The following is a 14,359-nucleotide window of genomic DNA, read 5'->3' on the forward strand; positions in this document are numbered from 1 at the left end:
CCCCCCCCCCCCATATGTCGTTGTACGGGGAAAGGTTACCTCCCCTTTCTCTGCTTTGCCCGCCCAGAGAATTTGGCCCGCCCATGAGCGCATGGTACCGTGGCCGCAAGCTGGTCAAGGCCATACCCCTATCCTCCACCTTGCCCCGCCTCTCTCCTCCTCATTAGCATTTAAAGCTACAGACACAGAAATGGCACCGCCTAAGGAAAGCTCATTGTGGGACTGGCTCATAGTGGCTGTAATTCTGCACCAAGGCTGAATTTCGGGAAAGAGACTTCAGATACATTATTAGGGGACCACAAAGGCCTATAAAAAGCATCCAAAAAGCAGCATACCATGGGACCTTTAAACCAGTTTTGTGCAGTCATAAATGATTTGCTTATGCTAAACACTTCATTAAATATTTTCTTTTTTTTACTGCTGTGTAAGCATCTGTTTGTAAATGTTTCATTTGAAATAAAATAAAATGTTTATGATGTTGCTGTGGAAACAAATTCATTTTAAACCACAATAATTATTCAGCCAAGCCTTATTGCATAAATTGTCATTACTTTTGATTGAATTTTGACACGAGTACTGACTTTTTGGATTCGCTCAACCAGAGTTTATTTGGTTTAGCTGTATGAACTTTTTCGGGGGGTTCTCTCTGCCAGGGTGAGCGAGGTGTACCTGGAGTACCTGGAGATGCTGGAGAGAAAGGAGAACCTGGGATTGGAATCAGCGGACCCCCTGTACGTACCTGTTTGATTTGAATTTTAACTTAATTGACCGTTCGCAAAACCCCGCCCTCGAACGGTTCTAGTCCAATCCTAGCTCAGCAACTGTAACTAAGGAGAAGGACCTCCGTCAAACATTCCGATTTCAGCAAGATAGTGAAACGATGCGCCTATGGCAGTGAGGTCTGCACGGGCATACTCCGCATCGAGAGTTGATGGTTTCAGCGCGTCCTCTGATTGAAGTGTTGTGACTGAAATAGCGCGCGCGGGAGCACATGCGCAAAACAGTTTTGTAAAATGATATATGATCAAATAAAAATGATTGATATATAATTTTACAAAACTGTTTTGTGCATGTGCTCCCGTGCGCTATTCTGTCTATACTTTCTGTCGTGCCCTGGAGGATATGTCTGCTGCATAACAATAACTAAGGGGCGTGGTTTTTGCGAACGTTCAATTGTCCCTCACAAACACTCAAACAGTCTTCATTTAAAGGCACAGTGCACCCAACTATATAAAAGCATTCCAAGTATCTTTAGATTTTTAGCATTTTAGTAAATGCATATCACACTGAAAACAATAGTATTATAAGATAAGTGTATGATTAAAAGGAAAAAGCTTTATTTAATTTTCTGTACATTTTATTTTCTATAGGGTCTGATGGGACCTAAAGGGGAAACAGGATTTCAGGTAAAGGATGAATTAACATCCAAGAATGTAGACAAAGCATGTACATTTTGTCACTGTGCATAATATATTTATACCTCAATATTATGTATTTTAAGTTAAACTCTTGAAGTTAAGAGATTGAATCTAGATTTTGTTGAATGTGAAGCCAAGGAAGTGAATTAACATGATGGTGTTATTTTCACAGGGTCCTCGTGGACCTGGAGGAACTGTTGGATTGCCAGGAAATATGGTGAGAAGTGCTTTTAAATCTTTGCAAGCATATCATGTCAAAAGGTGACATATGTATATCCCTATATGTATGAATTCTTAAATACCTTGAATATTATTATATTCATTCATGTATGTGTTTCTTAATCTGAAAGGGACCTCCAGGCCCACAAGGCAGACCAGGGCTGCCTGGACCTCCCGGAGAACCGGTCCGTAACATTTTATTTTGTAACAGTCTTATAAACATGAAGTTAATATCGAGTTGTACAGCCGTTTTGTTTGTTTTTGCTCCGCTAATGAAAATAGTTGACATTGCACTTTATGAATATAATATAATACATATTTGTGTTTGTATTGCATCACATTTTTAATGTAATATGTTTAATATCTAATGCTGGTCTAAATAATGTTTCCCTTTCAGACAGCACTACCCATTGTGGGAGACATGGGGACATTAATGAAGGTACTGTCTGTCCTCCTGTGCACTTACAGTATTTCTACTGCAGTCTATTGGACACTGAACATTAGAAGTATGTTTTTTAGTGAACAGTGCTAAGATAAATACATAAAAGATGCTGAATTTACAGTTAGACCTCATGCACCCAAAAAAGTTTCGTTTTAGATGCATATCAGAAAGACTTTTGCAGAATTTGAAACCTGACATCTCAAACCGAAGATATTTAAAACTGTGTTCCCTTCAGTGAGATTGTGTATGGATCTTAAGACAGATCTTACCCTGTGTTACCTAGAGGAATCTTATTTTTCCCTCTATAAAAATGAAAGATTTTAGAAGCATTGCCTTTCCTATTATACTACTTGAGTGACAAAACACAAATGACAGACTATAGTCAGAGGGTGTATAGAGCCCAATTTTACCTGAGAAACTTTTAAACGTGTTTTATAAATTATTTAATTGCTGTCTTTGAAACTCTTGTATATTCAGCGCTTAGAAAAAGAAAGACTCTTTCACCGTTCACTCTTCACACTCCCTTTAATTCGTGCCTATAAGTACATTCTGATCTGTCTTCCTCCTCCACTTCTCTTTATATTTCTGTTTGGGCATCATGCATTCATCTTTTTGCGACAAGAAACTTCTGACAAGATAAATGCCCATTTGCTGAAATACTGACGCTGTGAGATTCTTGGGAGTGAACCGTCAACCACAACAACACATTAAGCTACTTACAGTAGATAATGTACTGTAGTTCATCTCCAGTTTAGATGTATACGCAAAGAAAAGGAAATGCATCAAAACATACTTGAATGTCAAAAGAACAAGCAAGCGCAGGGCTGCTTTCTACAGAGTTTGAATTGCTGGAGTCAAAGATGTAGAGATGGATGGATGGATGGATGGATGGATGGATGGATGGATGGATGGATGGATGGATGGATGGATGGATGGATGGATGGATGGATGGATGGATGGATGGATGGATGGATGGATGGATGGATGGATAGATAGCTTGATGGGAGCAGGGTGCACGGAAGTGGCGAAATACAGGTTTACAGGCAGGTAGGCCATCCTATCAATCGATTCGGTCCGAATGCAATGATTGGACGGACATTTTTTGGTCCTGAGACTTCCTCAGAAGATATATGCATTTTTTTTTTTTTTTTTTACAAATATTTAGACCGCTTGATTGATTGCTTTCAGGATCTGACGAGAGTTTTGTGATGATTTGAATGATATTTATGAAAATCACTGCCTACCCTAGCTTTAAAGCAACAATTCAACCAAAACTAAAAAAAAGTCATAAAGTCATCACACTCATATCATTCCTCGTATTAGGGCTTGTCTTCAGGGAAATGTTCAAGATGGTCTTTTTTTACACTACAAATGTGGATGATTTATATACTGTTAATTTCAACAACAACAAAAAAAAAGGACAAAAAAAACAAAAATGCTTTAAAAGGACATGCATTATAAATAATTTTGTACATTTAGCTGTATAATTTATCATTCACTTTGTATGGAATTGAGCAGCTCTGATGTTCTTGCTAACATCTAACAACATTTTGTTGGCTAAACTATTCCTTTACATGAATTCATCTTATTTCTCGAATGAAGCTCTGATACATATTTTTATAGCCAGATCTAAAAATGTCAATGCACTCTGCAAGGTTTTTGTTACATTTTCTCCCTTTTCAAAATCTTTTGAATAATCTTTTGCTAAACTTCTGCTGTTATATCAGGTCACATGCTATTTTGCTAATTGCCAGTCTTGCACAAAGAACACAAATATAAATGCACTTCCTGAATCGTCCTACACTCATTGAGCAGGCCGGACTAATGCACTAGTAAATTGCTACCTTCAGATACGCTCGTGCCATGCGCGAAAAGTGCATCCAGTGTGAAATGTCAGCGCAATCCCTGCGACCCATTACGGGAAACCTTTGATTCTGCTTCCCGGGTATACAGTTACACTTTTTAAAGAGCAGAAGAGAAAAAGGTTGCTTACTTAGCCCCTGAGTTTAAAACTGCTTCTGAAAGCACATTCACTTTTGCTTTTCCTGTTTCTCTCTGTATCATTGGGCAAATGTATTGAGTTGAATGCATCAGGTTGACAAGGTTAAAATCTGGAGGAAAAGGGCTTTGAGAAAAAAAAAGTAGTTCCCTAATGCATACCTTTTATAAAGTTCTCTGCCTGTAAGTTGTTTGTATCTCTGGGTTTGACCTTTAGCGTTTAGCGATGTGCAAAGCTAGATTGCTCTGCCATATGTGTCTCTGAAAGCTGGTAAAAGCAGACATGCATTCTATACAGATATGCAATTAAGGTCAATATACAGAAACAGATTAATGTGTGTAGAGCTCATAAACACAAATAAGGACACTGGAGTCTGTTTAGTGTATTTCCACAGGATGAGTGTGGTAAATGGTGTCATGTTTTACTTCAGTTGTCAGTTGGGAAATGAGATGGAGGTAAAATGAAGCCTCCAATGAAATTGAAAGAAAGCTTTATGACACAGAGTCATAGAAATATCACTTCTCAAAATGAAAAGGTTCCAGTGAGAAAACTGCATTAAAAAGTTGAATCATTAGAGAAATTTCAAACCATTTTGAAGTAAAATATGAAGATGAATGAGATTTGTTTTTTTTTCCTGTAGGCCTACTACTATTTTGAGAAAATACATTTGAAAATATAAATTTGCTAATCAGTAGACGCATTGGAAAATTACCAAGATCTATGGTATGCATTTTAAACCTCGATAAGTTTGCATTTGAAATAAATTAAATTTTAACTGCTCAAATTTCTTTATGCAAATGTTTTTTAAAAAGCACAGACAAAAAAAAATACGTTTCTCATCTGCATTTAATCGCATGCATTTCTAAATGATGGATCCTTTCTTTTATTTGTGGACATATGTGACCCTGGACCACAAAACCAGTCACATGGGTAATTTTTTTTTTTTAATTGAGATTTATACATTATCCATTGATGTATGGTTTGTTAGGATAGGACAATATTTGGTCGAGATACAATTATTTGAAAATCTGGAATCTGAGGGTGCAAAAAATCAAAACATTGATAAAATCGCCTTTAAAGTTGTCCAGTTATGTTCATGATTGTGCTGCATTCACTCACAAAAATAAATGTTTTATATATTTACGGTAGGGGATTTACAAAATATCTTCATGGAACATGATCTTTACTTAATATCCTAATGATTTTTGGCATAAAGGAAAAATCAGCAATTTTGACGATGTATGTCTCAATGTATTGTTGGCTATTGCCACAAATATACCCGAGCGACTTATGACTGGTTTTGTGATAAAGGGTCACATATAAGAGAAAGCTTCATATTAAAATGTGTTGCATCCGGAGCTCATCTGAACAGAAGGAGAAAGAGATAAAAGAGAGAAAGTTGGATTGCTGCACCTTACTGTGTGTGTGTGATGTTGACAGAACGCCTGCAGTGTGTGTCTGACCAGAGTACCAGGACTACCAGGGCAGAAAGGAGAAAAAGGTTCCTCTGGAGCTCTGGGTATCCCAGGAATGGATGGAGAAAAGGTAAAAATGGCTGCAGTTTCATCTCCTCATTAATTAATATTCTGTCCCTCCACCTGAGAGTCTGTAGCACTGAGTGCTGTCATCTTTTCTGGCTGATGCAATGAATGATCTCTTTTGTAGACACAAATACACCAGACATTTCTGCAGTCCAGAAATATAATATATTATATTTATTATATTATATATTATCTGCATATAATATAAAGATAAAAAAAACTTGCTCTAGAACAGCCGTCAAAAGTCATTCTTAAAAATGGATGCATGTTATTGTATTAGATAACAAATCTGCAAACTAATTTCACTTTTCTGCGGCACAATCACAATAACTTGAAATGGTTTGCTTGCAATATGAGCTTGTTTTGCCTTTCTTTAAAATTAATCCTTTAAAATTTAAATTTTGCCCCAATTTGCAGTCTGGACGAGTTGACAATAGTTGCCAAAAGTCTATGCTAGTCTGCAGATTTTGGGCAGTCCGAGTTGACAGATTTCAAAGACAATTGTGTAGTGTATGCTGGGCACAGACTCTTTTTTTTGGCTACAGATTATGATTCCATCCAGTTGGAGGATGTCAAAACAAGTTTGATATCTTGAGGCAATTTTAGAACATATCGTAGTGTATGACGCATCGCTACTAAAACTAAAGCGGTCCTCCATCTACTAGTGTTGCAATAACATACAGTACAAATACAATAACAATACAATGAACAGAACAGTACATCAGCCGAACACAATATTCGAGTTCAGCATAAACAAAACAACTGACGACCCCACTCATCTCTAACTCCCAATGTAATCCAAATCCATGTTTGTTTAATCGGTTATGCTTGAGTTTGTTGTGTTCGGAATGATTCGAAAGTCTGGTACTGTATGGTCCACAGTTTTTGACTGTATGATGGCCAGTTTTTCTCTGGACATCATAAAGTTGTGTTGTTTATTCCAGCTTTAAGTGCTTAAATAAAAGTCTTGGCCACTGCTTATTCTCGTGTTTGTCCTGTGGATCTGGCTTCTAATGTTATATGTTGGCTTCAAACAGGGGGATCAGGGTCTGCGGGGCCCAGCTGGTAATCCTGGAAAAGAGGGTCCGAAGGTAAGCCACCCTAAATCACAGATTAGAGAACAGAATCATGCAATCAGTAGACATATGAGCCCCAGTTCTGTCACGACAATTCTTGGAGAGATTGGCATGGTAATGGTTATGGCAATGTTAATGTATTTGGTCTTGGCGGAATAGATCTGCTACGCAGAGCAAGTACCGAGACTTGCTACTGCCAAAACATTCACAGACATTTGCTGTGAGCATGTAAGACATGAATAAACCCCCATAGCAGATCTATACAGGTGGAGCTGGGGAAGGTGGAGGGTTTCTGAAAGCGTGCTGCACTGCTAACAGCAACACTACCAGTATTTGAATGTTGAGCCGCAGCTCATTGGCTGCTGATGCAACAGCAACCAATCAGCTTCACTATGTAGATAACGATGTGATCGCTAGCAAACTGAGTTAGGAACTATCAGCTTGCGCCATCTAGAGTTTCATGTCAGAACTTTGTATGTGTATATATATATATATATATATATATATCCACAGACTTCCCTTTAGCTGTAATTCTTTTTGGAAGTACAATCACAAGCATTTCCTCTATTACAACAAGGTGTTGTGAGGTAAATATTTTATAAATGGAGCAACAATTAAAGCAACAAAAAAAAAAAGTTTATGTACAGTACAGTACAGTACAGTATAGTATAGTACAGTGCCTGAATGTGAGACATTCATTGACAGGCAAGAACTGAGGAAAAAGGAAAAGCATTAATAATGTATGAGAACATTCTTTAGAGAGAAACTTATTCAAAAGTGTGTACTTTCTGTCTCAACTATTGTTTATCTGTCTCGTCATCATATAGGGAGTGAAGGGTGAGAGAGGCTTTCCTGGTCCAATGGGGGACAAGGGTGATGAGGTGAGTTATCAGAATAACACTGTGTTTACACTGTATGTGGGCGGCGTGGTGCAATGCGACATAACTAAATGGATCCTGTTATAGTTAGTGGAGCTGTCCGATGCGTCATAGTTGACTACTATACAGCTTCACCAGTCACTTTATTTCCCCTGTCTGTCTGAAATAAATACATTTTATTTTCTATCTATCTATCTATCTATCTATCTATCTATCTATCTATCTATCTATCTATCTATCTATCTATCTATCTATCTATCTATCTATCGTTCGTTCGTTCGTTCGTTCGTTCGTTCTATCGTTCTATCGTTCTATCGTTCTATCTGTCTGTCTATCTGTCTGTTTGTCTGTTTGTCTTAAATTATTTTTATTTTTATTTTTAAAGAACCTAGCATATTTTACAAGCAAGCGTACATATGGAAGCCCTGAACCGCAAGGTAAAAAAAGGAAAACTTATCTTGTTTTTTCGACATAATAAGTCGCTATTTCTACATAATTTCTTGTTATTTCAACAATTAATATCTCGTTATTTTGACATAACTCGTTATTTTGACATAATAAGGGGACATTCTAATATGCATTAAGCCACCTTTAGTGTTCTTATAATGGTTTTCTATGGGAGGAAAATGCTTTGCGCGTTGCGTTGATGTTCTGGAATCATCGGATTTTTTGTAGTATACTTTATTATGATTTTAGTATCATAATGATTAATAAATGCACACACAATTATCCGTGAACTTGATAAATGTTGCAGATATGTTTTAGGCTACTATCCACAAACAAATTGCTTTCAACTTATGTGTGCTAAATTCAGAATTCAACGAATGTGCAGCAATTTGTACAAAGAGAGAATTTTTTTTAAATATTTTTATTTCATTTTGTATTAGTGATACACATAATTTAAAAGAAAACCTAGCATAGTTCGTAACTTTTATGTTTTTACTTCTAAAATATTGTTATAGCTTTTAATTTTTTTTTCTTCTGTAGGTTTTCAAATAATATTGAAAGATAACTAGCAAATACAAATTTAAGAAACCGTTATATCCAATAATTTAAATAATCTTTTTTTTTTTTTTATCCAGTTGCATTTGTAGCAATACTAGCATTATATGGAACTGTAGTTTGCTAGTCTAAGACAGTTGGACCAATGGATTTTCATTCAAATTAAAATATGAATTTATTTTCAGCACATTTATTTTTCATTTATTGTTGTTGAAGTCTACCCATAAGCTCACAGTTGACTGGTCCGGGGTTACATTTATTATCACTACTTTTTTTTTTTTAGTTTTAAGGCGAGACACGGCAGGCAAAAACATCGTTTTTTTTTTCACTGGTCAATTTTGAGATTTTAGGCTATTTGTCTTCAATAACATGTCTTCTTTCAGACTTGTGGTGAAAAAAAGTCCAAAATACACATTAGGTCTTTATTTCACTACACTTTGTCTATTTGCGTCTGTAGATTTCTCTGAAATTCAACAAAAGTTGGCGTTCTAAATCAACGCGCTGCTCCGCGATCTCTCTCTGCTTCCTTTAAATCACGCACATGTCTGGAAAGCTCTCTCTCTTCTGTACAATGCTGTCGGATCCAAATATGGTCATTTCCTTTTAATCAGCAACCAATCGTGAAAGTAAAATGGGCATTTAACCCTAAAAGCGAAATCTCATTGGCTGATGTCAATTTCTGACAACCTGATTGGTTCAGATGCATCACGTGACGCGCTCTGACATTCAGATGTGTGTTTTTGACTGTTTTTCTGCTCAGTTGAAGGCCATAAATGCTGTGTTTATAAGTTTTGATGTGATTTAGGTGGTTTGTATTGTTATTGCTAATGATTTGATAAGATATTGTGTCAGTAAATAGTTGTTTCCACTAAAAAAGTATGATTTTTTACATTACAAATCTTTAAATGCCTTTTTCTCAAAATGACTTTTCTCTCATACTCCAAGTCCAAAATCTCCTCTTCAGTCGCACCTATACACACCAAACTTTCCAGTCTTGTACCTAGTTATATTATTAAGACAATTACAGAGGGATTTGTAAATGTATTATTCCTAGCCTGATTTATACAACATTTTATTCCAAAAAACATGGCGAGAATAAATTTTTTAAGGCTATTGACAGTATATTCTGATTTACAGGATAAAAAAAGTAGATATCCATAAATCCCTCTGTAATTTTTTTCCCATCTAATATGTGAACACAATGAAAAAATAATTTTGAACCTGGCTTTATCCAATTCTGAGATTTCGGTTTTTAAAATATAGGCCAATTAGCAAATTTTTTATTAGATAATGCCTAATTTGCATATTTAAACATTAAATTACAGAAAACTTGTAATACATTTTTTTCTCATCTTAATGTAGGTAATCAACTGGGAAAGTTTCATGGTGATATCTGCTAGTTAAAAATATTACCCTATTCACCTGTAGTGTCTCGCCTTAAGTTGAGTTCTGAGCTGTGATCTGAAATTCTCTGTTCCAGGGGACCCCGGGTGTGCCAGGACTGCCTGGATCCACTGGCCGTATAGGTGCACCGGTGAGGATCTCCCAGTAAAAAGAAATGTTATTATGGCTTCATGGTTTGATATGGGGCTTAGTTTATTTCCTTGGCAATCTTTTTCTTCCCAGCGTTGTGTCTAATCAAAATGATCCTTACGCATGTTCCTCTGCATCCAGGGACTTCTCGGCAGACCAGGACCTGTTGGCCCCGCAGGACCAAAGGGAGAACGGGTAAGCATAATCTAGTTATCATTTCTTCTTTAAGATTTTAATATAATTTTAAGGACCTTCCAAATTGATGATGTTATTCCAAACCATCTTATTTAAGGGCTGGCTACCAAATGGACCACTTTTATTGTATTTCTTTATTGTCCACCAAGGTGGAAAATTGTCTTTGGCTCACCAGCACATAAACTAACTATACAGGCAGTAGTTAAAAACAAAGAAAAAAAACAGACAGATTCACATTACATAGATATAAAAATACAGTTCATACCACTATTTGGATTATCGATCACTTGCGGAGTTGAGAACTTTAATAGCGTTTGGAATAAAATAACTCTTAAACACATTTATGGTGGCCTTCATTATCATTTTATTAAGCTTTAAAATTGCTCATTTTGTGTACAGATTTAGCACAACATGAGAAGAAATAATGATCCAAACATTAAAATGCTGTCATTAATTATTCAAAGACCAAACTAAATACAATGATCTATATTATTATGTCATCCATTATGCATATCATTTTAAAACTTTTGTTGAAATATTCTGCAATTATATTGAATTTCAGAGTGGGATAAAGACAAAACGTGATGCACATTTTTTTTTTCACTTTCCCCAACATTATAATTCTTCGACCCATCAGTATCTGTATGAGTCACACACACTGTCTGATAAACGGCTGGAGTAATGCTCTCACAAACGGTTAGCGGGAGATAGTGAATATGCCGCTCGATGTGTTCGACGAGCTTGTTCGGTGCCCTGCAGTGTGCAGATATGCACTAGAAAAGGAATAGAGGCATTTTTCACCGTTTTCATCAGCTGGTCGGCTCCACTGAGAGCCAATCCAATAAGAGCTAAGGGGCACCAAGTCTATCCACAACTTCCAAAGGCTCTATCTGAATCCTGTTATTATTCACACCATTTGCTAACACTGCCGCATGGCGTTGGCCCTGACTCTCAATGCAATCACACACTGTGTTTGGAGAGGCAGAGTTTGTGCTACGCATGTAAATAAAAGAAATGTCTTTTTATTCCAGGGCAGCGAAGGAACGCAAGGCACACCCGGACCTCCTGGACCTCCTGTAAGTTCTGGTGCTGATTGCAAGTGTTTAGGGGGACTCGGCTTGAAATTTAAAGGTGTGGAAGTTTAAAGTGTGCATTTTCACCGTCGCTTGGAATTGAAAGCAATGAATGCTTTCCAACAGTTTTCCATTACACTTCCACTTGTTTGTCATTGGTCACAATCATATAGATATTTTATTAGGGTATCTGTACTTTTACTCAAGTACTCGGTTTGTGTAATCAGCCTACAAATGGTTTACTCATAGTTGTCTCTGAAATATATAGAAAAATAGAGGGGAAAATGCACACGTTAGCTATATATGATATGAGATCCCAGGGAAACTTTATTTGTAAATTTGTATTTGTAATATCTTACAAAGGTCTGAAAGATTCACAGCGATTTGGATGATTTCCCAACACAATTTAGTGATTAAACCTATAAAGCTTATAATATTTCATACATAAGCCTCTAAATTATCAACATGATAAAACCTTTGCTGAAAAAACCTGTTGTACACAATCATCTACATGCCTTTTTAGTAAAAGTAAAAGGCATTTTATTATAATTCTAAAAATCTCTCTTCAGTTTGGGGTATGTCTTTTTGCTGTGAAATCTTTAATGATTTTTTATAAAATAAACGTATGAATAACTTTATATTGATAGTAATATTTCAAGACACTTACTGGACAGAAGCAACTTAGGTTTACTTGATTTTGCATACGTAAATTACAGAATTTTATCCTTTTTTGGTCCTTTAAATAACATCTGCACCATTATTGTTATTATTTTATTTATTTATTTTAATTTAGTCTTCGGAATAAAATCGAGGTGTTTTTTTCCTCTCCTCAAGTGTGAACTCCATATTCTCACTATATCATACGATATTGGCCATAAACGCTTGGCAAACATGCATGATGAAATTACAATAGAGTTTCCACAGTATGCAATGCTCTAACTGACATAACATTTTCAGCCATAATTTCATAACCACATCAATTGAACATTCCAACCCATTTCTTGGACCAAGAAATACAAACAATAAACAACTTTTTAGATTCATAGTTTGTTATCCTTTCGGTCACACTTTAGCTTAGAGTCCAATTCTCACTATTAACTACAACTTTTGCCTAAATAAACTCCTAATTACTGCTTATTAATAATTAGTAAGGTAGTTGTTAAGTCTAGGTATTGGGTTGTAGAATATGGTCATGCAGAATAAGGCATTAATATGTGCTTTATAAGTCAAATACTAATAAGCCGCCAATACGCTAGTAATATACAAGCTACAGTAATAAGCAACTACCTGTAGTTAATAGTTAGAATTGGACCATAAACTAAAGTGTTACCTTCCATTCTTATTGTATCGCCTGGTGAATGATAAAATGGGAGAACAATCTTAGTGACTTATATTTAAGGCGAGACACGGCAGGCAAAAACATCGTTTTTTTTTTCACTGGTCAATTTTGAGATTTTGGGCTATTTGTCTTCAATAACATGTCTTCTTTTAGACTTGTGGTGAAAAAAAGTCCAAAATACACATTTAGGTCTTTATTTTACTACACTTTGTCTATTTGCGTCTGTAGATTTCTCCGAAATTCAACAAAAATTGGCGTTCTAAATCAACGCGCTGCTCCGCGATCTCTGTGTTCTTCCTTTAAATCACGCACATGTCTGGAAAGCTCTCTCTCTTCTGTACAATGCTGTCGGGTCCAAATATGGTCATTTCCTTTTAATCAGCAACCAATCGTGAAAGTAAAATGGGCATTTAACCCTAAAAGCGAAATCTCATTGGCTGATGTCAATTTCTGACAACGTGATTGGTTCAGATGCATCACGTGACGCGCGCTGACATTCAGATCATTCAGATGTGTGTTTTTGACTGTTTTTCTGCTCAGTTAAAGGCCATAAATGCTGTGTTTATAAGTTTTGATGTGATTAAGGTGGTTTGTATGGTTGTTGCTAATTATTTGATAAGATATTGTGTCAGTAAATAGTTGTTTCTACTAAAAAAGTATGATTTTTTACATTACAAATCTTTAAATGTCTTTTTCTCAAAATGGGTTTTTTGTCATCCTCCAGTATAAACATCTCAGCCTATGTAGCACCCATGTACACCAAATTTTCCAGTTATACACTTAGCAGTATTCTGAAGATATGTTCAGAGGGATTTGTTAATAAATCATTCCTGGCCTGATTTATGGGATATTTTAATCCAAAAAATATGGCGAAAATCGATTTTTTAAGGCTATGGACAGTATATTTTGATTTCCTAGGTAATGAAAGCATATATTCTGAAATCCCTCTGAACATCTTTTTTCATCTTGTGTGTAAACAAAATGAAAAAAGAATTTTGCACCTGGCTTTATCATATGTCCAGATCTATCTACCGAAAGTATATGCAAAAGTGTGCATATTTAATGAGATAATACCTAATTTGCATAATTAAACATACAAATTTCAAAAACTTGTAATACATTTTTTTTATGAACTTGTGTAAGTAATCAACTGAGGAAGTTTCATGGTGATATCTATAATTTAAAAATTGTACCCTATTCACCTGTAGTGTCTTGCCTTAAAAGAGAGACCCATGACACATCTGGAGACAAGAATATCATATTGACTGGTGTTTTTGTTTGTTTGTTTTTGACTTGGGCAAGTAAGTAACTCCCTAGCAACATCCTTTCTTTTCAGGGTGTTCCATTTGCAGAGGGCAATGGGATGAGCAGTCTCTATAAGCTTCAGGTAAAACTTTTGCATGATACTAAAACACAGTCACAGTATTTTAGTATGTCATTTTATCTGCCACATTGTTCATTTTCGATAAACTGTAGTTTTTTTTTTTTTTTACAGAATGGAGCGGCTAATGCAGGTCAACCCGGACCACCCGGGCCCTCGGTATGTTTTATTTATTTATTTCCGAAATGATGTCCCACATAGAATAAATAGCTGTTTTGAAGTTAACCTACCACAGGGAATCAGTTGTTGCACTTTTAATGAAG

General features: G+C 36.0%; 1 protein-coding gene across 5 annotated transcripts in view; it reads left to right on the forward strand.

Moving 5' to 3' along the window:
- LOC307011088 (uncharacterized protein) overlaps positions 1 to 14,359 on the forward strand; it is a 180,938-nt gene that overhangs the window by 138,104 nt on the left and 28,475 nt on the right. For all 5 annotated transcript variants that reach the window (XM_079636408.1, XM_079636409.1, XM_079636406.1 and 2 more), the window contains 13 exons: positions 654 to 731; positions 1,371 to 1,406; positions 1,591 to 1,635; positions 1,769 to 1,822; positions 2,035 to 2,076; positions 5,519 to 5,623; positions 6,657 to 6,710; positions 7,523 to 7,576; positions 10,056 to 10,109; positions 10,250 to 10,303; positions 11,335 to 11,379; positions 14,052 to 14,102; positions 14,211 to 14,255. In XM_079636408.1, coding sequence (XP_079492534.1) covers positions 654 to 731; positions 1,371 to 1,406; positions 1,591 to 1,635; positions 1,769 to 1,822; positions 2,035 to 2,076; positions 5,519 to 5,623; positions 6,657 to 6,710; positions 7,523 to 7,576; positions 10,056 to 10,109; positions 10,250 to 10,303; positions 11,335 to 11,379; positions 14,052 to 14,102; positions 14,211 to 14,255 — 717 coding nt within the window. The remainder of the gene's footprint in view (positions 1 to 653; positions 732 to 1,370; positions 1,407 to 1,590; positions 1,636 to 1,768; positions 1,823 to 2,034; positions 2,077 to 5,518; positions 5,624 to 6,656; positions 6,711 to 7,522; positions 7,577 to 10,055; positions 10,110 to 10,249; positions 10,304 to 11,334; positions 11,380 to 14,051; positions 14,103 to 14,210; positions 14,256 to 14,359) is intronic.

Source organism: Phoxinus phoxinus (assembly GCF_949152265.1).
Source record: "Phoxinus phoxinus genome assembly, chromosome: 14".
Taxonomy (NCBI): Eukaryota; Metazoa; Chordata; class Actinopteri; order Cypriniformes; family Leuciscidae; genus Phoxinus; species Phoxinus phoxinus.